The sequence below is a fragment of the Balearica regulorum genome, chromosome 20 (genome assembly GCF_011004875.1).
Source record: "Balearica regulorum gibbericeps isolate bBalReg1 chromosome 20, bBalReg1.pri, whole genome shotgun sequence".
Taxonomy (NCBI): domain Eukaryota; kingdom Metazoa; phylum Chordata; class Aves; order Gruiformes; family Gruidae; genus Balearica; species Balearica regulorum.
In genome coordinates this window covers 1,801,284-1,829,245 of record NC_046203.1, presented here as the reverse complement: position 1 = coordinate 1,829,245, position 27,962 = coordinate 1,801,284, and the positions used below count along the sequence as shown (strand labels likewise).

The window sequence follows — 27,962 nt, the reverse complement described above, 5'->3', positions numbered from 1 at the left end:
ACAGCGAGCAGTGCCGGGGCTGGCACCGCCGGCAGCTCGGGGGACGCCCGGTGTCCCAGCCCACCCCTTCTCCTGTGCAACAGCACGGGGGGGGGTCCGGCTGCCAACAGAAACCTGCCACCACTTGAAATTACACCACACTTCCTCCTGATCATGAGCATTATTTTTTTCCCTAAACTAGTCAAAAAACTTATGAGAGGTCTTTCCCCCCCCCCCCCGCCCAAAGAACAAATCAACTTCTCCAACCACTTTAGCAGGCTGTACCTCCCGCTGAAACCCTGTTTCTGATAACAGGTATTAGGCAGGCAACTGCACGCACCAGCTCCTGATCCTCACTTCCACACTGCTCGTAAAGCAGCTTGGTCTGCTGCTGGATTAAAGGATTTGGTTTCCCCAGGAGTTCGCGGCCGCAGGCAGGGCCCTTAGCTCCCACCCCAAGCGTAAACCTGAAATCCATATCCTCGTGGGTATTTGTCCCTCAGGCTGGCACTTTTTGGGAGTCTTTGCTATGTCACACTGCGTTAGCCCTCGCCTCGCTGCACGGGAATCTCCCTTGGCCGGGCATGTTGTGTCCTTTCCTCTGCTCACCAGCTAAAAGATCCACTGGAGCAACTGGAGAAGCTGGAGCGACCCTCCCACTGCAGGAGCAGTCAGCTCTGCAGCCCTCCCCATCCCAACACCGTCTCTTCTGGAGCTGCAGGACGGGACGGTTCGCACCACCTCCCTGCGAGATGCTCTGCTGAAGGAAGGCTGAGCTTCCACGGAGGAAAGCTTCGCCGTGCGCGTCCCTATCTGAACTTCCCTTCCCTTCTATTTCCTTTTCCCAACAACTAAAGTGGCCCTGAAGCCTCCTATTTCCTCTTGCAATTTTTTTTTTTTTAAGGTCACGCTATCCAACCTTTAATTCCACTCTATTAGAAAGTTCAAGCTTGGCCAAAGATTTCTGGCTCTTTGTCAGGAAACGGAAAAGTTTCCCATCCACGAGTTCCCTCAGGTTGGCGCTCACATCCTCGATACGCTGGAGCCTTTTCTGTTTCTCTCTGCGTATCATTTTGGGCTGCTCAACCTCCTCCTCCTCCCCTGCATTTTTTAGCCCCCGTTGGCTGGACTCGATCCCCGCCACACCACCGGCCCTCGGGGCGGCTGGCTCCCTCCTGCCTCGCTCCAGCTGCTCAACTCTTTGCTTGGACACGTTCCCCGACACCTTTTCATTCAAGCTTCCAGGTCCAACTCCAAGTATGTTGGCCAACTTTCACCGTCTCTATTGCCACCTCTCCAGCGCCTTGAATTTTGACAGTCCCATAACCAAGTAGTTCTTCTCCATTTGAGGAGGAACCACAAAACTCTGGGAAGTCCCATCCTACCTCCCAGGAAACATCATCCCACCATCAACTCCCCTTGCTGATGCTCCTGGATAACAAAGAACTTGCCTCATCTAACGTAGTTATTTCCTTGTGCGGTGAGCTATACAGCACGCAGCTGCACAACAGTTTATCCCAGTCTCATCGAAGGATGAGACCAGTGTTCGTCTATTTAAGCACCAATAGAAAAGGCGAGAACTGGGCAAGTCTTAAGGATAGAAGAGTCTCAAGTGCAACATATTTCAGTTGAAGCATATTCAAAATGTAATCGCTCCAACAGAAACGCCAGCTGTGGGATCTGGACTGATCTCATCTTTGAGCAGATCTGTGCACAAAACGGAGGGGCTCTCTCTGGGTGAATGCAGTACTTCGAAACTAAGGGTTTGTCCCGCTGTTGAATGTGGGGTTTTTGTAAATCACAATCTGAAAAACATAAAGATGCTATTCGGTAGGAATGACAAAATGAAAAATACTGATGTTCTCCATCAAATCAACATTTTAAGGATATATACTGATAGCTTCGAAATAAAATGTTTTTACTTGGATTTTAACACCAACCCTCATTTTTATTTTTGTCGGACAAGCACTTCACATAGGGAAGTGCAGATGTCAATATGAACAGGTTTTTCCAGGGGAATAATCCTTAACCAATTTCTAAATATGTGTGTTCCACGCCCTGAGAAATCTGGAGTGAAAATACTTTACAAGAAACTTCCTCTCCCAACAGCTGCCCAAACCACTTACAGATTTACCATATGGACGATCACATCTCCTTTGCTGTCAGGGCTATGAAATACCAGAATTAATAAAAAACAAGGTGAAAGGAAAAAACATTCATCAAAATTACATCGGTCTCATTGTAGGTGACAACGGTACTCGTGGGGAGTTCAGCTTCCACGGCGTTTTCGGTGAGTCCGCCCTGGGGGTCTACTTCTTCGTTGTAGTTGACATCTTCATAGGGGAGAGGCGTGAAGTACTCTTCGTTAATGGTTTCATAGTTATACTCATCCACGAGAGGATCATCCACTGGAGCATCCCCTTTCGTCCGCTTGCCGGGGTCCCCTCCATCAGGTAACAGCGTGGGGGCAGGATAGTCCTATTGCAGAAACAAAATGCCAGAATTAGAGAAACAGAGAGAAAATTCTGCCCCACCCTCCAGCTCCCCGTCTCTTACAAAGGTGCCATTTATCAAACGCATCCTTGCCAGGACCCCGCGCCGGTACCTGCTTGGTTTCAGGTCTCTCTCCAGCAGCCACTTCGGGAGTGCCGGGTTTGGTGGTGGGTGCTTCTGGCTTTACAGCTTCATCTACATCCTCATAGTAGGGGTACTCGTAGTAGTAGGTGTCACCTTCTCCTTCCCCGTCGGTGTACTGCAAAGAGAAGACGAGAAGCGGGAAATAAGCACGTTCCTGCCAGCTCGTTTAGACATCATTTCACGTCAACAGGGCACGCTGTGGCACAGACGTGTGCAGCGATATCTTTCCCTTCCTCTCGTTCATCGGCTGGTGAGACTCCGTCACCGAGAGCCTGGCTTTGGGCTGCTTTGGCAATGGCTGTGGTTGGAGGAGGTTCCAACAACCTCTTGGTCCTGTGGCACGTCCTCCCTTCTCAGCAGGGATGGACCTACCCTGCAGCAATTCAGTCTCCCACGATAACACAATAAAAAACCAAAAAACCTTTTTTTTTTAACCTCAGATTGAGACCTCCCAGGTCACGCATCTGACATATTCAGAGAGGGGAAGAAAACGTTTGAATCACACAGCCGCTCTGAGAAGCGGGGATGCTATTTTTACTCATCCGACTGCACTAATAGCATCCGTGTGACTCCCCATCCACCCGCGGCCCGCAGGCAGAAGGGCTTCAAACCCAAGATATTTTCAGCGTTTTCCACAAGGCGTCAGTCATTCTTCAAAATGAAATACAAACAAAACATTTGGTTACAGCCGGGCACAGCAAATTTCTTCGCCAGTCCATCGCACTCACTGGCAGCAGACACCGGCACGTGGAAGAGTTATTCTTACACGGAGCAACGCAGCCCTAAGACAAGCCAGCCCTTGTTGAACTGCTGGCTCCGAAAGCAGAGTTTTATTTTCTTACTACCATGTATTTTGACCATACCAAAGCCTGTTTTATTTTACTTATTTATTGTTTCTCCAGAAGCGCTGGCAGAGCGGTTACGGCACTTCCCCAGGGCTGGGCGGCTGTGCCTCGCCTGGGAGCATCGCTCTGCTCCCCAGAGCCCTGCTAGGCGCAGGTTTGTAATTCAAGCCCTAAGCTGAGCCAGAGTGGGTTGATGGCATTGCAGCTTCGGGAGGATTCGGCAGGAACCCACGGATCTGAGACCAGCTGAAAGCAAGAGACCGGCAAATCAGACCAAAAGAGCAGCCGAGATGCAGAGAAGCAGCTGAGGATGCCAGATACTTATTGCTCTGATAAACGTGTAAAATTCAGGTGATGCTCCTCTGGAAATCAGCCACACCCAGACATTTCTAATTGAGCAGCAGAAATAAAAGGTATCCTGTATTAGGGGTTTTTTTCTTTCTTTCTTTCTTTTGTTTTTTTAAAAGAAAAGACCTGAGGCTAACTCTTTGTAGAAAAAACATTGAGCACAGCAGCTTATACAGATGAGCTGGGAGCATTTCTGCCAAAATGAAATTCAAAGTGCAAATACATAGGCAAAAATGTTTTCCCCTCCTTTAACACCTGTTGTTTCAAAGATTATTGAAAAAGAACCGCTTAATCTTTTTAAAAGTTCAACAATAAAATTTAAAATTTAGAAACAGGTGCCTGGTTTGGACAGGGAAGGTCAGTATTCCACACTCGGCTCAGGTTGTCTCTCCTGCAAGTTTTCGAGCTCCAAGCAAATATTCATTCAGTCCCTGGAAACGGGAGGAGCGCAGAAAAGGAAGGGAAACTCCTGAGGGCAAGAGCCAAGACTATAACCTGCAAATCTTAAAAACAAGCTCTGTCTCAGGTCTTACAGACGAGTCGCAGGGATGGTGGACAGGAGGAAGAGCATGTTTTGCAACCGTGGTGTGGAGCCAGATGCTGCTGCCCCAAAAGCATCCCCATCCCCGGGTCTCCCTGGCCCGCGAGAGACACTTACGTATTCATCCTGGTTGGGGTCCTGGGACTGGGGGGAGTCGGGGATGGCGGTGTCGCAGTCGGGGCTGTAGTGTTCGCAGTAATCGTGGGCTGCTCGGGGGTCCGCCACGATCAGGAGCTGCTGGATGTCGCCCTGCGGGGAAGGAAAGCGAGAGGGTCAGGGAGATGGATGGTGCACGTGGAGCCACCAGCCTCAGACCGCAGTCAAGGGGTATAAAACACCGCCAAGAAATGAAAAGCGAAACACTGGGCAGGGTGATCTCCCTGGCATGGGCACGTCACCCGAGATGAGCCAGGCGAAAACTCTCTGTGCCCAGGGTCGGGTCGAGCAGCCGCTTACCTCGGGCTGCTCCGGGAGGTGTGAAGCCATCACGCTTCACACCTGCTCCCAGATGCACCTTCCCAAAAGATAACCACATCTGCAGAGATGTCACCCCCGTGCCTACAATACAACAGCTGACAGCCCCTGGGCAAGGTGGGCGCAGGAAAAATAAGAGAGAAGGGCTCTACGCACCCCAAAGCAGCAGTGTCCTGTGGACAATAAACAAACTCCTTCTCTGCCTGGTCCCGAGCAGCTCTGCAGGGCTCTGGAGTTGCCCTTCCCAGTCCAAAAAGCCGTTTATTTACCTCAAAACCTTTCTGCTTCCCCCACCCCATCAGCTGGTCTCACAGAAGACGTCACCCTTCCTTTCTACATCTTGCCTCACCTCGATTTTCCACCCAAACCAGTGTAGCAGACATAGAAAGACATTAGAAATGCATCTGATAATCAGAAAAAGAGAAAAGAGGGAAGGGGTTTGCAGCGGCTTATTGAAAACCAGGCGCAGAGCAAGTTCATTAGGCACCGAGGCTGCTTAACGGGCCACTCGCTACATAGCGAACGAAGCAGCCGCAGCCCAAAGGTCGGAGCTGAAATCGCTCTTTAGTTCCCTGAAGAACCACTGCATCACTTACCCGTAATGCCAAAACCCCGTTTATTCAGTAGACAGTTACATAAGACAAGACTTTACTACTTGGACTACTAGAGCTGATACTTTAATTAGAGGGGAAAAAAAACCCAACTTTTTTAATAATAGAAAAATACAGCTAAGCCATCAGGGGAAAAAGAAGGAGCATTACTGCAAAACTGGGAGGATGACTTGGGCACCTAATAGGAACCAGAAGCTCCAAACAGAGTCTGGCCAGACTGGCAAACAGCTCCATGGAAAACCAAAGAATATTTGCAAAATCACAGGCCAAATCTGCCTTTGTTCATACAAGCTGCGCTCGGTCCGGCGACGGGTGCCGCTGGGTCCATGGGGAGCTCAGCCTCCCGTGAACACATACCACTGACTTCACCAAAAAAAAAAAAAAAGAAGAAAAAAAAAGTGCTGTTTATATTTTTGGCAGATATCTGCAGGGAAAGGAGGTTGCAAGGACTGTGTGGACCTGGCCGCATCCTGCCCAGCTCCGAGTGAAGAGGCAGCTTATGGCTGCCTGGGGTTTCCCTCCTTGATTTCCAAGTTATCACACCCATCTCTGCAGCAGCTCACCATAATGCCTGGGCACCTCTCAGGTGCTATGCAAGTTACCTTAAATCAAGTGCTGGTTTAAGCTTATTAGTCATCATTTCCCATGAATAACCTTTACAAAATTAACAGAAATGTCTGCAAAGTGGTTTTCAATTTTCTAGTTTAAGAAATAGTCTTTCCTTCCCTTCCTATTTTTTTTTTTTTTTTTTAATAAATCCATAGAGCAGTTCTGTCATTACTGTGCTGGCTTTTTCTTTTTCAATGTAACCACCAAAATTGGCGACGCAGTACTGGGAAAACAGAAAACGTCAAGTTTGTGTCTCATAGAACATTTCCCATTTCCAGCCAGCTCTGGGCACCACCCAACAACGTGACCTTCATGGGGAACTCAGCCATGGTGTGACCAAGGGGACATCACCCAGCCCTGAGCAGGGACTCGAGGGAGCTTTGGGGCATTGTGGGGTTACTCACACCCGAGAACATCATCCCTGTCTCCAAAGGCAGTTCAGGCAATGAAACAGGTTGTCTCTTTGGAGCTCCCTCCGGTGGAGGATGCCCAACCTGGCCAAGGTAATTTGCTTCAAGTTGATGATATGAAGGTCCTTCCAGCTGCTATTTCTGCACACAGGACCTCAACCACCCCTGCCCCTCACTGACAGCTGAGTTAAGCCATTTATGCCCTTCTCTCACTTAGGTGGTTAAAGCTCCCCACTTTCCATAGGGTTATGGGGAGTGTCCAGCACCGTTGGGATAAGCTGAAATAAAACAGCCACAAAAGCAGACTTGGTACTTGTCTCCGAGAGGCAAGGAAGGAAGGCTGAAAGCTTTTGCTTCCTGATAAGGTTGGATTTACACCTCAAGGGGAGCTGATAGTCTGCATCCTATAAGTGACCAGGACTATGACTGTGTTTCCTCGAGGAATAGATAAAGCAAAGAAAGGCATGTTGGCTAAACACAGTGCAAAAGGTTAAGCGGAAGAGAATTTCCTAAAGCTGACTTTGCTTTTAGTCTCAGCTGATGGCAGCTCCTGAGCTATGCATGGGGAGAAATCCTGGCTCCATCCCACCCTGCCTCCCTGCAGCACAAGAGGAGACGAGCATCCTCCAGATCCGATGGCTGAAGGCGTTGGCAGCTCCTTTGAGCATGCAGAAGGACATCACCTGCAAGTCCCAGGAGCCACCGGCTCAAGTCTTGGGTCCACAGCAGAAACCCCAACCTCACTCACCACACCAAGGTGATGGTGTTGGCCCAGCGGTTGCTGCCGACTGAGCAGGGAGGATGAACAAGGGAAGCTTCCCACTAGGTCTGGGTTGAGAACCTAAGAAAATCAGCACGTAACCGAATAAATCTCGTACACGAGTAGTACCAGGAAAAAGCGTGAGCTGCATCAGACAGCTCCTACAGAGCTCTCCACACTTCACGAGCATCGTTCAACATGCCTACGATTTCTCCATTTCCTTTTCAAACCCAATCAATCACCCTGCCCAGCAAAGTTCATCCTTTTCTTCTTGTTCCGGCAGCAACGTGCAAGCATGCAACATCAGAAGGAAAACCAACGCACCCGATTTTGGAGGAATGAGAGCCCCAGGGAGTGTCTGAGCTCAAGCACACCGACACGGGTTGAGCAGCTCGGTGGTGGGGGAAGGAGGAGAGCTCACGGGGTTGCTAGACCATTCATCTTTGTTTCATTAACAGCAAGTGCACGGCACTGGTGGATGCCCCGTGTTAACACTTGTAAAAAGCAGACGGGAGTAAAACCTTGTTAGCAAGATTCCCAGTCAACTGACCTCATCCCTCAGCGCAAAACAATAAAATGGGCTAATTTAGCCTGTAATAAAAAGCCCCACTATCTGAACTTCTCAAAAGATGCACAAAGCTCTGCTGTCAAGAGCCCCATTTCTTTGATTTAAAAAGCCGACTTTAAATAGAGCAAGCCGTGCTGGGAGGTTCGCGAGCCTTTTGTGTCCTCTCAAGTGTGTTGCCGCTAATAAATTTCACCAAGAGATAGCTGCCCCCAGCCCCGGCGCGGGCTGACAAAGGCAGCAGCCAGCTCCGCTCCCTTCCCTCGCTCAAGTGTCTATTTGTTTCACTGTTATGGTTACACAGAACACCCAAGCCTCTCTCCTTCCTATGTCAGCATCTGCTTTTTCCAGCAAGAGCAGCGATAACGAAGACACCATTAATTTCCACACACACACCCCCCACGCACAGGCACCGGCTACCGATTTTCCACGAAGCCTTTGTAAGAGAGAGAACTTACAATCACACTGAGAGAGCGGTTTAAAGACTTCACCAGCCAAGTCACTTAGGTTTTTAAGACTTATTTTCAAGTAAAAGGGTATCTTGAGTCAGGGAGCAAGTCAGCAATTGCACTGGTATTGCTTCGAAGGAGAAGTCATCAGCAAGATGTGCTCCAGCCCCAGCCACCCGTGCGGGTGGTGGGGTCGAGTCCTCTCTTGGCACGTGAAGAGCCGGACGCACCTGGGCACACGGGGCTCAAGAAAGTGCTCTAGCAACTCGGATACTTCTTAGCATGCAGAGGCAAGGCGTAGTTGCGCTTTCCCGGTTTGACGGAAAAGAAAATGTCAATTTTTGCCTGGAAATAATCAATATTTCATCCATCAGAAGAGCTAGTTTTTAAAAGGGGAATAAATCACATTTTGACCTTTATTCCTAGAGCTTCCAGTGAAGAGGAAGAGGCAGGACAGCACATTTATGAAAATGATTGTGAATTGCGAGGCTTTTATTTGCTCCACCAAACAGATGTAACTGCTAACTGTCAGGACCAGTAAGAATCTGTCTGACATTTATGGTAAAGCCATTTATGCCTGATGACTCATTTGCTTTATGGATTAAGTTCCATCAAGCCAGTTTAATTCAACTCCCCAGCTAGCTCCCAGACAAGACTGGAAAAGCTCTTCTAGAGCATTTTTTAACACTTATTCTATATGTGTGCAAAAATGTCACATCACTTCCAATGACATCAACTTCAGTAACTTGGAGAAATCGCTGTGGTTCAACAAAACAAACAGCTGGCAAGGATAATCGGAGTGACTTCATCTGGCATTGGCAGCGGCTCCATAAATACTGGGATTCTTCGGGGCTCTCACTGCAACGCACCGACAATTAACTGGACTGTTGTTTTAGTGCGCTACCCCAGAAGTCTTAGGGACTCTTAACATCTGTAAGAATAAACACTGCTTGATATGCTTTTTTAAACTCCTACATTTAAGTTGGATAACAGCAGGCCCAGGATGTACAATAGTAACACACACACAAAAAAAATCTTAATTATTGGAAGCAATTGGGATGTTGCTGAGTTTTATTACGACAAACTCACTGGTTCCATAAATGCAAATCCAGTCGCGTGGCTTAAGAGTGGCAGAGGTTCAATGCAGCTCTATGATGAAGTGAAAGCTCAGAGATCCCAGCCACCAGCGAGCTTCCAAAAAACCTAATGCCTGTCTCGGAGACAGCCTGCCAGCCCTCAAGATGTTCCACTTGATAAAACCTGTCATCAGCACTTACCCATGGACGGAGGCTCTCTGCTAAGGACACGGCGGCTGCCCTGCTCCAGGGCTCTTTGTCTGCACACGTTGGGGTAAGAGCGGTATTGAGAAGTCAGGGAAGGGAAGCAAGGGGTGACCCAGAGCTCACCGTGCCCCCGGCTCTGCCAGCATAGCGAGACCCCAAGCCAGAGGTACGATAACCGCTCAGAGCATCGGGGCATCCTTTGTTGTACTGGCTTCATCCCAGAGTCCCTCCGTTTAAACACAGCTGCTCCAGAAAAGAAGCCAAACTGCAGCAGTGGGGTCAGAGGAAGCCTCATCACCCCTACCAGCCCCTGTGTCCCGAACCCCTCTCCACGGCCAGGAGCGAGCTCACCAGACAGAGCAACTGGTACCTAAAGGGCATCCTTTGGGATTCCAAAAATTCTGCGCTACAAAATGGGAAGACAATAGTTGAGGCCTGGCTTAAAAAGAAAAAAAAAAAGCAAAAAAAAAAAGCTTGACTCGCACGCAGTCATGAGTCAGCTACAAATACTTGGTGGTTTGGATAAATCCAACCCGGATGTTTCCTTCCCCATCCTGCGCAGAGGGGCTGCAGGAACGGACGGGGCAGCTTTGCTGCGAGCCCTCCGCTATTTCCCCTCTCGGGCTCCACCTACCACAAGAATGGCTCTCTCTGGCTTTTGGCACTAGACAGGAGCCTCTTCTGAGCCCTCTTTAGAAAAAAACAGGTTTAATTAAGCAGAAAAGGGACTGAAGTTTCACTAGAATCAAATATGGCTTCTAGGAAAAGCCTCACAAAGGCCGATAATAGTTTCTTCCTCACCGTATCTCTGCTGGGAGAGCTGGTACCCTGAGAGACCCTGCTCTCACGACACATCAGCCTAGTCCTGCATCCCCACCCCAAAGCCGTCAGCGTTTGTGATATTAAACTTACAGAACACAAACTACAGTAATTATTTGGACAGCCCACATGCCTCTTTCCCTGACCACAAGAGGAAAATAAACCCTTTGGCTCAAAGGTAATTAACCTCCCCAGTAATTTTTCAACCTTTATATTTTATAATCCCAGGGAGGAACCCAATTTCCTATCACGTGAGGATCCACCAATTCGCTGTCAGCCCCAGCCGCTGGCTTTGGAGCGGCCGGGTCCCCTCCTCTGCGCCTCTTCCCCTTCCCGAGCTGTCCCCAACACCCAGCCCTGCTCCGACGGACGGAAACACGCGGCAACAACGCCAACTGTGCCTCCTCCATCCCTAACGGCTGCATCCTCGGGTCAGCCGCTCCGCGGCTGTTTCTCCGAAGCTTTTTGGAGCAAGGGGCTGTATTTCATCCACGTTTGCGGAGACCACAGCACGCTATAGGTCTGTCAGGATAATATCGCAATACAAATTACCGGCAGTTTAGCAACGACTCCTGACTGGAAGGGAAGGACAAGCGATTCTCAAGGAGGAGAAAAGCCAGATGGCTTTGCTAATTCTGGAAAGCTCTCCTGAAGAAGCTGTCGCTCTGCCAATACCCAAATACCAGGCAAGGACTCGAGCCATTAACGGAGCAGCAGACACTAACGCGAGGTTCGTTTCCAGGCAGCTACTCTCCCCCCCAGCCTCAGCTCTCCTAACCGCGCAACGCAAATAACGCCCGGCCCTAATGTAAACACTCCCCCGGCAGCGGCCGCAGCCTCCGGCGCAACACCGAGCACCCACAGCAAACGCGAAGCCAGAGCTTACGCCAAAGTCCTTCTTTGTTTAAGTGACGACGCAGAGCTAATTCCCAAAGACAATATACAAAGTATTCATCAGCAGTATGGATTATTTACACTTTGCAGGCGACAGACGGACCCATCCGCCATTCCAGTTTCCTATTCGCGATGGGTGAGAGATTTTTTTGCCTTTCCAAATGGCTGAGTTTGTCAAACCCATTAATCATTGCTAAATTCTTTCTGCTGCTTTCCCTGGAATCCTCACCAAATCCTGGCAGCCCAGAGCCCTCTCCCCTCTCCAGTCCCACTTAACACCTCTACAGTCACCCTCTGCTACCCCGGTCCAGTTAACCGTCACGTCCTGCCCCAAGACCTTCTCGTGCAGGGACTGGCAATGCCCTGAAAAGGGAGACGATGAAAAAACCTGACCAAGCTCAAATGGCCGTTTAATGATGGGGCAAGAGCCCAAGACAGGCTCCAGATTCACCACCCGGACCACACGGTCTCGTCCTCCCTGCACCAGCTCCCCATCCCTTCACTGCCAACACTGATTCATCCCCAGGCACTTCGCCTAATTGAAACCTCCATCCTTTCAGAGGAGACATCTAATCACCAGTTTAAAGATCCCAAAAAGCTCTGGGGCTGCTTTATGCTTTCAGGCAATTGTCCTTCACCTTATTCAACCTTGACCCTAACTGACTGCGAAGGGGGCCACAGCGCTCGGGTGAAGCATTACGTGCGCGTCGCACGGTTTGGTACCCGGTGGTTCCCACCGTAAGCCGTAACTGAGCGTTACTGCCAGCGGGCGATGGGTCTTTCCTAGCTAAACGCTGACGCCTGGACCTCGGAGGCCAGTTATTGTTCGAAAATTCACCCAATGGGTGGAAAAACCCAGATAAGGCAGATTAGCAACCTGTCATTTAATTAAGATCCAGGAACTTGGGGGACGTAGGGCAGAGAGAAAAACAATCCTTAAGAAAGAGGCAGCTTGCAAAACAGGTGGCACTGGCAAAAGCACAGAAAGCATCAAATCTACAAAGCATTTACTGCAAGGCTATCGTAGCAATGCGTTTCTCCAGGGTGTTTGTTTCAGAGCTGGAAAAGCCACTGCGGGGACAGCCCAGCATCCCTCGCAGGTCGGCCCCACGCGGCACCGACAGGGCAGGGCTGCACGAGAGGCACGGCAGCTGGTAGCACGGGGGGAGGTTTCTCCAGCAAATGGGAAAAATTAAGCTGAGGGGGGAAAAAAAACCCACACAGCTAGAAAAAAAATCTGAAGGTAGACATGGCCAATGCAGCAGAAACTGGACTGTGGTTTAAGTCTCCTGTCCTTCTAACGCTGGCCAAGAGGCTCCCGCAGGAGCATCCCAGGTCAGGCGCTGCAGAGCAGGAGGCAACATCCGTCCCACGCACGTACCAGGGGACGGGTCCAGCTTTCCCTTGACTCATGTCTGGTGCTGCAAACCACCAGACACGGGCTGCGTGCTCCACAGGCTGTGCTGCAAAGCGGGCGAGTACTTTTAATAACTCTTGCAGCTAATTGCACAAGGGAGCAGGACCTACCCAGAGGAGAAGTGACTCCTCGGCTTCTGTTTATCCTCACGCCTTACAGGCGGCCTTACATCAGCCGCTGCAAACGTGGTGGCATCACAGCCACGTACTGCAGTCCTTTGGGACAGAATATGTACATGGTTTGGTTTCGCCCTTCCGCTTCAAGCTCCCTGCTCCCCCGGTAAGCCAGGTCCCCCCTAAAACCGCTGCCATCGGTGGGGCCGGTGATGTTGGTTTGTCGGCATTCCTCCTCCTCTGAGCGAGCACCAACACCGTAACTCTTTCGATGGGACAGGAAGGTACGGCCAGGGCAAAGCAGCAGCCAAGCAGTAGGGATTGCAGGAAAGGAAAAGGCAGCCAATATGCCTTAAAAAAATAAAGCAAATACAAAGACCTGCTAAAAACACCCAAAGAGACAGATATCCATAAATCAACAACCATCATGCTCAGACGCTCAGCTCCGCTTGCTATTTTTATCTATTTATGTCTGTTAAACAGACCACAATATCTGCTAGGATTTTTGGGTGTGAAACAATCGGTTACGGGCACGGAGAGCGGGCTGGGACCGAACGCCTTCCCCTACCCAGCAGCCCCAGCCTGGCGGGACGGACAGACAGGGAGAGGGGCTGCGTAGACCGGTGTGACAAAAGGCTGCTTTGTACCCCCCTCCTTCTCTGCAGCCCGGCCAAGCGCTGCGGTAACACAGGCAAAAATAATACCAGAGGTTTCTGCGGCTGTTTTGCGAAGGGGAAAATTAATAGCGCGCAGTTCAGGTTTTTAAAGGCAAAAAAGAAAGAAAAGAAAACCCCTGACAGTCCCACCTCTCTCCACCCGAATAAAGAGAGGACATTACTCTCAAATTTCATTTTCCTATTGTAAAGTCAGTCTTTATATTTGCAAAATGAGCATTTTTAAATTATTTTTTTTTAAATTGTATGTTCTGGGCAGATGTCTGAAACCCACCCCCCCCAGCAGATTAGAAACATATGTGAAGAACAAGGAATCCAAACCACACATTTTTATTAAACTGCATGACTTCTAGTTCAAATTTCATCACATTGAAGTAAATATTTTCTCTCTAAAGTAGCAGCTGCATGTTAGGTTATGCATAATAGATGCTTCATATATGTACACGTGCACGCAGGTGCCCATATATGCGTGCCCCGTGCTTGCTGATAAACTTGATAGATGTCATTGTGAGACCACATGGGTGAAGCTGATTTTGCAATTTTTCATGTAAAACAACCTGCCTGTGCACACACATACACAATTTGAAAAAATAAAACTGAAAGGATTGCAAAACTTCAGAAATACCACATTTAAGGTTGCATACCCTAAATCCATCACTCCGTACAGACATATTAGCACACAGTCTTTAATTATTACCCAGAACGTGATACTTTTCCAGAGTACTTCCACTTCATGTGATGCAGGAGTGACAGGGACGCTTTCCTCCGTAGTCCCTTTGCACGCCATCGGCACACGTCTCTCTAAGCTCAAAATGGATCCGCAGTGCTTGCGTACATGTTTTGCACATCTATGCTGCATATCTAAGCACGTATATTTAAGTGTGACATCCACAGACGCAGATGTTAAGCGCTGCCAACTTAAGCTCCTATACTGATAGAGGAGGAAAACAACCAGATGTGGATAATTTTGAAAGACTGACTTTCTAACGACTTAGTGTCCACGTCAGGCATGGGGCACGCACCCTGCTAAAGCCTGGCACATCCCTAGCAGCCTTCCTGAAGCCAGGGCTTAATCCTTACCCTGGGCTCATCCTGCGAAAGCCGGGACGTGTCAAACACAGCCCTCGCCGGGTGCTTACAGAGCGCCTGGGCATCGCCTCCGGAGCCGAGCACGCGTTTCGCCCTGCAGCACCGACCGCACGCCACGTCCACGGGGACGGACCCTGACCTGGCCAGCACAGCCTCAGGAGCCCACACCAGAGGCACTGATCTTACCATGAAGCAACCTGCAGCCAAGGGCAGGCTCCCCCTCCCACCCAGCCCGTCGGAGGACACCAGTGCTCTCCACCAGCCTTGAACGTCTCCTCTGAAGGGCTGATCCAGGCCAGCTCGAAGCCAGCTGAGCAACGGGCCATTCACCCCCTCACCAGTGACCCAAGCCAAGCCCTGATAATCTTTGGGATTTCCATCACCTGCAGCACGTGTAAAGCCAAGCCACAAGACCTGCTCACAGTACCCAACCGTGCTCTGATTTCAGCCCCAGTAGTGCAAGAAGCCCAAACCCTCAGCTGGTGAACACCAACTCCTGGGGGACCTTAGGGCCGGAGGATGAAGAACTGCATCCATCTACAACAAGCAGCCTGCTGTGGCTCTCCTGGCCAGCTGGGGACCATCCTCAGCTGACACTCTTCTCTTGTGAAACCCTTTACAGATCTCGTGCAGTTAACAACTCCCCCAAGAACAGAAGATGGGACAGGAGCGGCAGTCCCTTGGCTTGCTGGGACTGAGTCACCGAAGGCCCCAGAGGTTCTCAAAGCTGTGGGATGAAAACCTTGCAATGCAATCTATCTAGAGCATGCTACTAGCAAGGCTTGACTGGAAGAAAACTCCTTTGCTGGCTAATTTTTGAGTTGGTGGCTGGGCAAAGGTGTTCCTTCTATTTCAGGGGAAGAATTAAAAAAAAAAAAGGTAAAAAACCTGACTGCAGAGAACCCTTCCAAAGTGACTCAGTTTTCTTTGGCTGCTCCAATACTCCCATGAACATGGTAAATAGTCTGACACTTTTCCCCACCTCTCCAGTTTTGACTGAAAAATAGGAAACCCGATTCTGAGAAGAGCTGGAACAAGAGAAAAGCAGGTTTAGACTCCGCATGCAGGGCCAGCTTGGCAGAAGGACTTGGCACGCTAGCACCATCTCCAAGGGAATGTGAGACATTAAGGTCAGACCTGGTGTAGGTCCTTAGCAGACCTGATCTGTGCATGCTCCTTGTGGGGGATCTTAAATGTTGCCTCCGTTCAGCTAGGCAGACCCGGTTCTTGCATTTTTGCCAGCATCAGGAGCTACAGCAGAACTGGGCCCCTACAAAGATCCTACCTAGAGGAAATGCTTGGAGCAGAGCTGTTGTACACATAGCAGGCATGCCAGAGAAAAACACCTTCGCCAAAGAAACAACCCAGCATTCAGGCCACCGCTAATGACACTACTAGCAACTAAATATTCATCTCTCCTGTGTATACCAGAAACCACATTGAGAGTTATTTAATTTGAAGGTTTAAACTAGCACATGAGGAAGCATTCTCCTCTAATGAATTCATTAGGACAGCAATGCATTTTTTTGGCTGGTTTCCCCTGAAAGCAAGCCATGAGTGATCTCTTTGTGCAGGCACAGGTGTGTCCGTCTATCTCAATAACTCTTGCATCCGATGGCTGATTTCAATCACTTTTGACAGAGGAAAAAGGCTCAAGATAATTAAACTCCTATAAATATCATGGAAACAGACAGCCAGGTAAAAGTAAAGCATCGTACAAATTCACTGTCCGAGGGGAGGCTTTGCAGCATGAGTTCACATCTGATCAGACAGACATCTCTTTAATGTTCCTACCATAGGAAAAGCTCTAAGCAACCACGAGACACAAATTAGAAGGCATCTAGACCTGACTAATCTCAAGGCATCTCTGAGGTTCCCAGTTCCAACAACTGGAAAAAGATGAGCTGAAGCACCACAAAATAAGCAGTTCTTGCATTTCTGCCTATACATGGAAAACACCCTCTTTCCTCAATTTTGCAGACCCAAGAAGAATGGAGGGGAAAACCAAGCATCCCCAGGTCTCAGCTAGCCAGCTCCCCTGGCAGCACTCATGGGGAACATCACGGGACACGGCAGAGCCCGAGGGTTTGCTCCTACCTGGCATCAGATGCCAGCCACGTTCAGGCTGGCGCTGCCACCCAGCCAACCTCAGATACTCAAAGGCAGCAGCTTATCCATCTGCACGACAGACCTGCAATCGTCACTGGCTCTCCAGCAAACACACTGGCATCAAACCCTTGGAGTTATTTTTTTCCTGCATGACCACACAGCAGCTTGCCACTCTGTGATTTCTGCCTTCAAACTCTTCATTTGGTAACTTAAAATCAGCATTTATGTCATACTTCACACAAATTACAGCGTTGATCCCTAAAAATAGAGGCCCCACAACCACCATGTGCTCTGTTGTCATCATCTTTACATCTAGCCCGAACACAACCTTTACAGCACGGTCACTAAACGGCTGCTGGGTTTCTTCCCCCCACTCCAGATTACAAATGCTTAGCCAGGAACAGTGTAAATCTATAGGATAGCTTTGAAAGAAACACTTTAAACTGCTCAAAGATTGTACCGCTGAGTTCACAGGTATTCTTTACTAGATGCACCCACCATCTGTTTACAGTATTAAGACCACCCGCTGAGAGTGACTTCATAGCAAGCGATTATTCAAAAAACCAAAAGCTATCTATCAGATATCTATCCAGAATTTAAACAGTTTACTCTTTCAAGTTATTGACTATTCCAAAGTGTTTGCAGAATAACGAGTGCTAATAACTCCACAGAAGTTCTTCAAGCAGTTCCCTCCAATTGTTTTCCAATCTATTCACACGGTGTGGTTTTGTTCCCTAATTGAAACATCAAGGCAGATTACGCTTCTGAACCCTTGCAAGCAGCAAATTAGACTATTAAAAAAATAAATCTCTTAATACTTGCTCAAAAAGTTTGCTTCCATGGATATGCTTAAGCAGGACAACTCAGGAGGCACTTTTGCAACTGTAGCCTCCTCTTGACAGTCAAGAAAAGAAATTTTCATGCAAGGATAAAATAACGGGACAGAGCGACAAGGTGATGCTCTCCCCGACAGCCATCGCAAGTGCCCAACGTGACAGCGGGGCTCAGACCCTGCCGACCCACGATGCCAACTGCTGGGACAACCCGGGGAGGTACCCGACCAGGCAAAGTTTGGCTTCAACATCAGTGGTTGCAGTGAAAAAAAATGAAAGATTTTTCTCCCTCCCCTGCATGCACACGCTGCCTGCAACTCCGAGGAGCGGACAGCATCTTGCACCCACGCCACCGACCTCCATCAGGGTGCTAATTGCTTCGGTGGTGCCCTGAGGCCAGGGTGAGGGGATGGGCGCAGGTTGGCATTGCCTGGACAACAGCCCCACGGGCAGCATCCCACAAAGCTCACATTCTGGAAAGCTGTATTAACTGATTGCCTGCACATTGTGGGAGGCATTTACATAAAGGGAGGACAGTGTCAGCCTGACCTTCCACTGTCCAGCATGGAAATTAAAAAAAAAATTACCATGAAAGCCCAGCCCAGGCCTCTGAGAAATGAATAGGACAAAATGAATGGATGTCATTGTCTATCATGAGCTGCCAGCCCTTTAACTAGCAGTTAATAAAGCTGAGAGGGAGAGAGGAGAAGATGAAACAATGAGCAATTTTGAAATAACGCCCTCATTTTGCTCCCAGTCTATTCCAAATAGCATCGCCTTTCTGAAGCGTACGTTCAATATCCTGCGCTCCACAGATCAGGCTCAAAAAAAGCAATTTTTCTCCATTTTCCTCACTGTGTTCATTAGGAATTCCTGGAAGAAACCCAAGTCCCCATTTCCCCACGTCCTCCGCTGCTCTTTGAGCGCCAGGTAGCTCAGGGCTGCCCGGCTCTCCCCCACCCAACCAGTGCCACCACCTCTCCAGGTCCCAGTTGCCACCACCCGAAGGCCATTCCCATTGCAGCAGGGCCACGGCACGAGGTCGGAGCAGCCCCACAGCCTGAGGGCCAGCCCTGGGCAGTGCCCTTTCATCCGGGCTGTACTGCTCGTACAAAATGAGGAAATTGCAGCGTTTTCCTTGGAGAGGAGACGCAGCCTGGACGGGAGCGTGCAAGTCTCTGAAAACTCCACGTAAACCCAAATTAGAGCCCACGAGGCTGCCAAAGGCTGCCCAGCCTTCACAGTTCTTCGTGTGGTCGTGCAGACCTGACCACATACTCCAGTTCCCTATTTTCTTTACCATTTCATGGAGTGCTGCATCTCCCCCATCCAACTTCATCTCCTGATGTCACCGCCTCACCAAGGGCAGATCACACTGTTCCAAGTTTCCTCTCTCCATCCAAATCAAATAATCCAACTAATAACCGAGCTAAAGGGCTGGCTTTTTCCTATAGAAGTTATTTTTCAATGACATATGTGTGAACCATAAGGGATAGTTTAAAAACAGATTCTCCCTCATTACAAGCTGCGGCGCAGCACATCGCCGCGTTGCTCTTTTGTGTCTTCCCCCTCCGCGCCGAACGATGCCGTTTCCTGGCTCCGGTTTCACGTTGATTTATTTCCCTTTCATCTATGGAAAATTAGGAACGAGATCAGCTTCTGCTGGCTGCGCCGCCCACACGGAGCTGGATACGCCAGCGTATTGTAAGGGGGACTCTCTCACAGTGGAAAATATGTAGTAAAGTGAAGCTCTTGGCTTAAGTTACACATTTGAAAACTCGCTGTTGGAGCTGCACAGAGCCAAAGTGGAGGCAGTTGCTCAGATTTAACTCAGCCCTGTGTAACCAGGGTGGTGGTGCCTGCCTGGGAGGTGATGGTCCCAATGACCCACAGAAAGCTCTGGGCTTTGTTCCCACCCGGGCTATGGTGGAGGTGGGGGACGCAAAGGGACAGAGAGGGTCTAGAGAAGGTGGTGAGCAGTCTCAGGAGAGACCTGAGGAGCAGCCGGTCTTGGTACAGAAAAGGAAGAGGCGGCAGGAAAGAAATCCAACCCAAGGTCTGCATCGAACATCTAGCCACGACCGTCCATGACGGTCAGACACAGCAGACGGCGTTTTGCAGCTCCATCGGACAATTCACACCGCTGCTACAAGGGCAGGAAGAGCAACCCAGGGGCAGCCCCACGCTGCCGCTCTGTGGATTCCTCATCCTCTCCCCTCCTCGCTCCCTAAACACTTTGCAAAATCCTGTACGAAACCCCAGGCGAGCCCTCAGACAGCTCCAAAGCCCAAGGTTCATTTCGGAAAGCCTCAGCCTCCCCCAGTCTGGGCTCACTTCCATCACCCAAGAGTGGCTCTTCGCTTCTAGCGGCACATCAGGGCTTCCTGCTCCCATCCCACAACAGCTGGAGCTCTTCTGAGCACTAAGATACCTACAAGCTGCACACCCCTTGCTTTTGCTCCAATTTTTTTCCTCGTAGCTGAATTAATCTGGAAGCTGAGCTGCCGTTTTCTCAGCCCCACAGACGGGCTTTCCGTCCTCCGACCGCCACAACCCCAAGATCCACCCTGAGGTTTTCTCCTCAGCCCTCTGCACCGAGGTGGCTCAGGATCAAGGGGTTTGGATACACAGAGGCTTTTAATCAGGACTTGGAATGTTTTCTGCCCCAGGAGGTAAATACAGAATCCAGGTTTTATGGATTAAAGGGAATGGGGGGAAAAATAGACCTGGCTGCCAAAGTTATCTCAGGATATAAATGGGATTACATGCTTAGCCTTGGGGACATCTGCTGACACACTCAGAATTTAACTTAACACCAAATTTTGGTTGGGAAAGAATTTTCCTGCGTTTGGCAGGCGACAATCACCAAGCCATGGAGCACCGAGCAGGACACATCTGCTGGGACCACCCGAGAAGGAAACTTTTGTGCAGGTTCCTATTGCTGTTTCCCACCAGCGCTGCAAATTTGGCCAGCGCTGCTCAGGAAAGAGCTGAAAACGGATAGCTGAGCACACGAAGGTGTAACACCTCTCGTCTGTACACCCTTCTCCCTGTTTCTCCAGGAAACTTCAGTGATGTTCACACACCTCTAACCCTCCATGCTCCAAACTATTTCAGCAATTATGTTTCAACACTGTTAATTGTCGATGAAAGATAATTTGGGCTTTTTTATTCCTGCAAGAGAACCCCTGTGCAGCATCCCCCATCTCAAAGTCAGCATTCAAAAAGTCTTGCATTTAAACACAAAATTCTGCATAGCTCCCGTAACAAAGCTAATTAGGCACTACCCAAGATTTTCATCCCAAGAAAGGGAGCTATGGGGTTTGTACGCCCTGTGGCCTGAAGAGCAGATGTGCAGTTCTGCCCAGAAATGTGGTAATCTGAACAAAAACCATTAAGGAACAGGAATGGATGCAGCGTGACCGGCACGGTCAGCAGTAGCTGAGCATCACAGCTCAGATTTCAGTATTCTGAGCAGCAAGCTGGAAGAGGGTAAACATAATTTGCAGATAAATTTGCTTATACAAGGCATCAAAGCCTCAGGAAAACCTTGCTATGTTTGCAGACATTCCAGAGCAGAGAACAGTGCACAAAAGTAATATTCACCACAAATTCTCTCATCTCCCCACACATTTCGCTTCAGTGGCCAAAGCACTGTTTGTTCAAGCAGACTCGACCTCCTGAACCACGGCCAGTATGTGGCTACGTGTGGAGAACAATGAGCCCACGGTTAGAGACTTTTTTCCGTGTTCTTGGAGGGAATAGAAAACACATATACACACAAATACACAAATCGCATCCAATATTCTGCACAACTCATTAGGAATACCCTCTTCCAGCTCCCATCCCCAGAGTGATGTATTTATTGTGAACATATACATTCAATCCCACTCGGCTCTGTCAAAGTAAGTAGTACACCTGCACGCTGGGGATGTCTGGAGTGGGCTAGGATTTTCCTTTGGGCTTTGGCAAGCAGCCCAGACTGCCTCAAAAAAAAATTTAAAAAAAATAAAAAGGCCTCACCATGTGTAAGGAACATGTGTTTCATTTGTTCGTACCTAAATGACAAGGGAATGGGTTGAACACAAAGTCAACTGAGAGGTTTCTAAGTTAGGATGCTATTTTCTACACTGGGTTTACTCTGTCCTTGCTGCACTGAGAGGCTACGTGCGTAAAAACCTAGCTTAGAGGAGCGACAGACTTCAAGCAGTGTCCTGCAAAGGCAGGACAATAGCATTAAAGACAAATTTAAAAAAACAAACCTAAACCATCAGCTTGAGCACAGCCAGGTCAACACGGACACAAGCCCACCTCCCTGCCTGACCAGCCTGTAGCAGAACTCAGCGCTCACCATCCTCTTCCTCAACGCAGTGGCTCTCCCACGAGTTTGGCTCAGACGAGCCTGTACTTCCTACAACAGCTTGGTGCAACAATGCAAATCAATCAAGCTTTTTGTATATGGAAGAGGATTTTTTCCTATCCACAGACTTCTATTCCAGAAATTCACTTTTTTGCAAATATGACTAGTCAGTGTGTCACCTCGTGCATAAAACAAGGTTCCCAAATTAGCAGGCAAGAGGAAACATGCTCTGATTTGGGCCAGTGGCACGCTATCACTCTCTGCTCTCAATAATCACTTCTCCATATTGTATAGCGATGCTGCCAATAAAGTTCAGCTGGAAACTTCTCCCCAATAGCAGGAGTATTTGGCTTCTTCCCAATGTTCAAGCTGAGGAAAATCATCTTTCCCAAACATGTCCCTTCACTCTGCTCTTCAGTGCCGTTTCTAACGCGCTGGGTCCCTTGGCGGTGCCTTTTCTGCTCCTGAAGCCCCGTCCTGCTGCCTGCTCCCAGCAGACGTCCACGACGCCACTGCAAACCTTGGCATGATGTCACCAGAGAGGAGCAGGTTTCCAGCATTACATCACCCTGTCTGGGCTCAGCAATCAGCCTTCTGCACCTCAGAGTTTCCATGGAAGAAACCGAGCCCCCTCCTCCTCCCTCCTGCTATCCGAGCGGGGGGAAGCAAACTACAAACGAAGCCATCAGCTGAAAGAGTAATGACGCTACACCTAGGAGCATCCATCATGTATAACAAGCCTGCCTGGGTTGCTGCCTGCCAGCATTTACATACAAAGCTCTGCCAGGTGAATGTCAGGAACAACCAGACACAACTCTGCTCCCCAAACCCCACAATCCCTGTGGTAGATGGAAATTGTTTTGAAGGATGAGCTTTGCTTTCCAGAAACCACTCAGTTTTCCTCATTAGCAGTTTCAATTGGTTTCCCCACTCTGCAGGAGGTTTCCCAGGCCAGAGAAAGTTAAGCAACAGCCTACCTGTCCTCTCCATGTCACGGCCCAAGATGACAGCAGTGATGGAGAGCCCCACGCAGTATCGCTTAGCATCCTTCCCACCAACAGTTCTCCCCAGTTCCTGCTCAGCATCCTTATCCATGCCCTCCAAAACGGTAAAAGTTTATCTGGACCAACTAGCCTGCCAGAGTCCCTAAGTAAGCAGCCATCAGGCTCCAAACTGCCTGAAACATAATAATAATTAAAAACTTGTTTGTTTCCCACTTCAGTAGCCCCTGGAGCCATGGCACATCATTGTTCTCGCAACCACTGTCCAGGAGCAGGTCAGGACTCAGACTGGGCTGAGGTCCCGTGTCCTTCACCAGGCACTCAACGAAGACATTAACCCTGGATTTTAGTGAGGGCCAAGTGCCCCGTATCCCCAGCATTCACCATGCTCTGCTAACAGAATCGTGGAGGGACCCCTCAACAAGAGATTGCTCTGGGCTGGGTGCCTTTTCCCATTTAGACGACACCATCCCGCTGCTGCGCTCGGGCTCGTGACGGGCGAACAGGGCTCCCTGCAAACTGCCTCTCACCTCCAGGCACCTCAGTACTGCGATGCTGCCAGCGCTCGAGATGCTCAGCCTGTACCCAACGCGATTTTATATTAAACAATGGGCTAAGCTGCACAGATACTGCACAAATGGGATTGCACAGCCAAGCATCAATTAAAAAGCCCTTACTTGGGACGACACCGAAAGAACTAAATCCCCTTTCTAGACACCAGCACCGAGGCCAGGACAGGCAGCCAAGCACATCGCTATTTCACCCTGCCAGGCTTCCTGGGATTCTGCCTTCTCCCCACCTACTTCCACGCAGAGTCCTCCTTTAATCTCCTCTGCTGGACACAGGGAATACAAGGAGGGTGTGTTGGGTTTGCGTGGCAAGGTTTTGGTTTTTCACATTAACTAACAGAGGTGTCTGAAATCGAAGTCCGGACCCCCAGCAGTCAGAGCCCTGTTTGACACAACATATTGCTGGACCTTAGAAGCAGCCCCCACCCAGTAAGAGACGTCCATTGCCTTGGAGGTAACGCTCAACAGCGCCCAACTGGAGACGAAACCCGTGCGGGTCCTCCTGTAAGACTGGGGCTTGACCCTGGACAAACTGCAAGCAGCAGTGAGACCGTGCAGCTTCCTAGGCTGATGCTTAACTTGGCCGTATCAAAGGATAAAGGATGCACTGCGTAAGGGTTAAACATCAATAAAAGTGCTTTTATGTTCTGTTAGAACAATAAAGCACACAATGCACGGGGAGACATGCTTTCTAAGTACGTTCAATACCAGCAAAGTGCAATAATTATCTACACGTGCCAATGAAGAGTGTCTTTTACAATTTATGAAAATTTACCACTGGCCAAAAAAAAACCAAATCAGAAAAGTTAGAAACATTAAATATGCATATTTTGTAATCATGGCTAATAAGACTACATCATTACAGGCAACCCTGACCCAGTCACAAAGCTTGACTGCAGTCCAGATGGCTGAACTGCCAATTACCCAGCAAATCTAAATAAAAAAACCCCAGAGTTTGAGCAAAGTGTATGCAAACAATTAATCTGATGTTTCCACCCAAATCCTCACTTTTCTTGCTGGCACCCGACAGACAGAGGTCAGATGAAAGGGTGTCACAGTTTAGGATTCAAACGAAACCACCTGAAGCACAGACTAACTTTTACAAGCTGTTTTGCAATTCTTATTCTGGACCCTGTCCTGCCCCTCCCCTCGGTACAGACACGCTGATAAAACCAGATGACGTCCCTGGGTACCTGTGTAAGGCGATGCTGTGTGCGAGACCTTGCCAACTGGAGCCAAATATCACATTTTGATTAGTCTGACCGCATCACTTGGACTCGTGCGCAAAAATCTCACCATTAATTGCAAACCCATCCAGAGGTATAATCTGCAATAATTGCAGACATTTCCTAGGCAGCATTGCTACTCTGGAAGAGCCTAGTTCTGTGATTTAATCCATATGTCTCGAGTGCACCATTTTGCTAAAGAGGATCTCGTAGAAAAAACAAAAGCAGAAGAAATGACGAGAAAACCAGCAACTAAATGGAGAATTATTAGGAGACTGGGGAAAGCTACAGACATCTTCAATAAAGAACCCTAACGCTGGCTCAGAACGTTTTATTTTCCATCATCTCACACCATAATATAAGCTGGTGGTGTAAAACATCGACTCTTTGCACTCCGTGAAAGGCTCTACAGCAAAGGAGGTGAAATCAGATTTGGCAGGGCCAGGAAAGCAGGCAGCCAGGACCGTAAATTAGCTTCCTTCAGCAGTCTGCCGAGGGAGGGAAAAATACACGGGAGCATGTATCTGTGGTGCATCTTGACAGAGAAATTCACACTAGTAAAAAAACCCTAATTAACAAAATGCTGTTTGAAGGTTAACAAAAACTTAATAAGCATGCGCTCTGCCCGGTTCCTTCCTGGACTAAGCCCAGATCTTGCAGAACATGATGGGTTCAACCCCACACTCATGAGAAGCCTCACTGAGCTCAGTGGGGCCATCAAGAAGCTTCTGGTTTGAAGATATTGGGGGCCTTGTTGCTTCTCCTGTAAACAAATAAATAAGCCGTTCCTTGCCGCGGCTCCGTTTCCATCTGCACAAGACCCTCCTGCAAACAGGAACAGCAAAGACAGCCGTGCCGAGGCAAGCTTGGCTCCAGATGTGAATCAGACACGGATACAGAGCTGAGAAAGTCCAAAAATTTTAGTTACCACCAATCTGGCCTTCCCCAAAGCCCACTGTACTAGCAGCACGTTTTCTATACGCTATTGCGGGAGGAAAGCTATTTCAGCTGAACAGCAGGTCTGCCTGCAAAAGGAGAGCCCTGAATCTCTGTCCTCAAACAAAACAAAATAAAAATACCCTAAGATGCACTGACATGTATAGGAACCTGTTTTCCTTCGTACACCTTTCGCTAAAGCAAAAGCTATTGAGCCAATCTTATAACCTTAGAGGGGACCAGGAAAAATAACATACGGAAACTTTAAAAATAAGAGCACTTTCCAGAGCTGGAAAAGCTACAGCCAAGAGCATGGGAAGGGAGGGAGAAAAACCTGATGACAGTGAAATGAAACCTGGGATTATCAACTGCAGTGATAATTGGTTTCAAAGTGTAAACAAGGCAGAAGATGAAAAGAGAGCTGGCATTTCAACCCAAGAGCAACACAGCACCTGAACAGCCCCAATGTCTCAGCTAAGAGCATTGAAGCATCTATTCTGCTTTGTCTTGTCGCGCCTCGAAACATTCAGCAGCCCTAAGAGCACCCCTGGCACCTCGCCCGGGCTTGCTGGCTGCCCCAGCACACATTGCTCTCCCTCCGTTTCTGATGTCTTGATTTCACTAGTGATCTTTGAAAACACAAAGGAGAAAAGGGAATAAAAAGCACCGTCCTTTCAGCACCATCCAAAGCCCAGCAGCGCGCCACATCTCATCCCAGGACAAGCTCTGGCATAAGCTAAAAGCAAATACTTAGTCGGCCCCTCACGATTTCACTGCCTTGGCAGATCCACGTCCGCGGGTATCCCAGACCCTCTCACTTTGCACCTTGTTTGGCAGGATCAGAAGGAACCACTTGGTTTTACAGTACCAACTAGACCAATGAGACACAGTTATGGTACTCAGCTCGACAAAAATAAGCTCCTCTTGTCTCCTGAAGGGCCAACAGTAAAAGACACAAACCTTAAAAAGCAATTTACACATGAACTAAACTTTTCCACTAACGGAAAAGCTAATTTCATCTACACCAATAGCAGAGAACTCCAAAACATTATTTTTAGAGGGTCAAAGCACCAGTTCCCTTGTGGGACAATCCTACAAAATTTTAAACAGAGGAACCAAAAATAATTCACATCAAATATACTCACTTCTTCCTCAGGTATCCTCAGCAGTTTTACCAAAATCTACTTTTTTTTTTTTACCAACGTCCACATCACAATTCTAACGATGCCAATGCTAGCTCTGCCAGGCAGGTGCTGTACGGCACTAGCATAGGCACAGCAGCTTCAGGCAACAGTCTCCTCCTGACAGATCAGAAAACAAAACGGGATTTTCAGCAGAAACATGGAAGGTATCACGTCTGGGAATCTCGCAAGGTCTAGACAAGTTTCATTTTGTTCATCAGCCCATCGCTGGGAAGTGCTGGTCTACAGAATAACGCTGAGTACTAAAACAGTGCTGGGGCCCACACTACTGCAGAAACCAAACTTCTACGGGAATACTTTAAATGTTTCAAAACACCATTACAAAGGGGTTAAATCCACCTAATCCAGCCCAGGGACGGTAACATTTACCTGCCACAGGCACTGTGCAGCACTTTCCGTGCATAAAGGTCCTCCAGCTGCGCGTGATGGGATTTCTCGGTTCCCTGCTGTAACACAGGCGCTGCTGGGACAGAAACGCAGCGCCAGCGACCTCGCTGAGCCAGGACCTGAACTTTATTTCAACCCACATCTGCTAAACCAGAACAACTTCTTCAGCCCAGAGCCGGCTGAGCTCTTTTCCACAGCAAACAGCAGGCTGGAAAAGCCAGCCCCCACGAGGGGATGCCATCCGCGTGGTCCTGGGACGCGGTGGTCAAGTGGATTAAGCGAGCTGCACGCTGCTTTAGCCTCACATCTCGAAGCCTTGTCAGGCTTTGGTTGGGGGTGGGAGAGAGACCCTACCAAAGCCCAATTGCTTGCCCTGATGGAAGGGGCGAGCCCCAGGGAGACAGATGCTGTACCCCGGTAAACCAGCGAGAGCTGCGTACGGAGCAGAAATTCCCTGGCACGAGCATCTTCCAAGGAGAATCTCGGATGAAAACCCACAAAGCACCCTCACAGCCCACAGCCACGGTTGATGGGTACAACGTGCAGAAGCATATGTACAACAGCCAAGTAAACCCTCAGGAGAGCAAAGCTCTAGCCTGATAAGTACTCAACTTATTCTCAGCTCTTACACCAGCCCAGGCTACCGGGGATCACTCCAAGCAAAGGCTGACGGGTCAGCCCTGGGACCGACACGCTGCTGCCAGCAGAAACGGGCTCACGCTTCCAGTTTGTCATCTGCACAAGAACTGATGGGATCCTGCACAGAAAGGGGACTCAGACAGTCGATCACGGGCACGGACCAGGCAGCTCCTGCAGCACATC

General features: G+C 49.1%; 1 protein-coding gene across 3 annotated transcripts in view; it reads right to left on the bottom strand.

The window, feature by feature from the left end:
• COL5A1 (collagen type V alpha 1 chain) overlaps positions 1–27,962 on the bottom strand; it is a 154,116-nt gene that overhangs the window by 78,926 nt on the left and 47,228 nt on the right. For all 3 annotated transcript variants that reach the window (XM_075771972.1, XM_075771973.1, XM_075771974.1), the window contains exons 5-7: positions 4,468–4,599; positions 2,585–2,731; positions 2,209–2,457 (exon numbers count right to left, since the gene is read on the bottom strand). In XM_075771972.1, the coding sequence (XP_075628087.1) occupies positions 2,209–2,457; positions 2,585–2,731; positions 4,468–4,599 (528 nt within the window). The remainder of the gene's footprint in view (positions 1–2,208; positions 2,458–2,584; positions 2,732–4,467; positions 4,600–27,962) is intronic.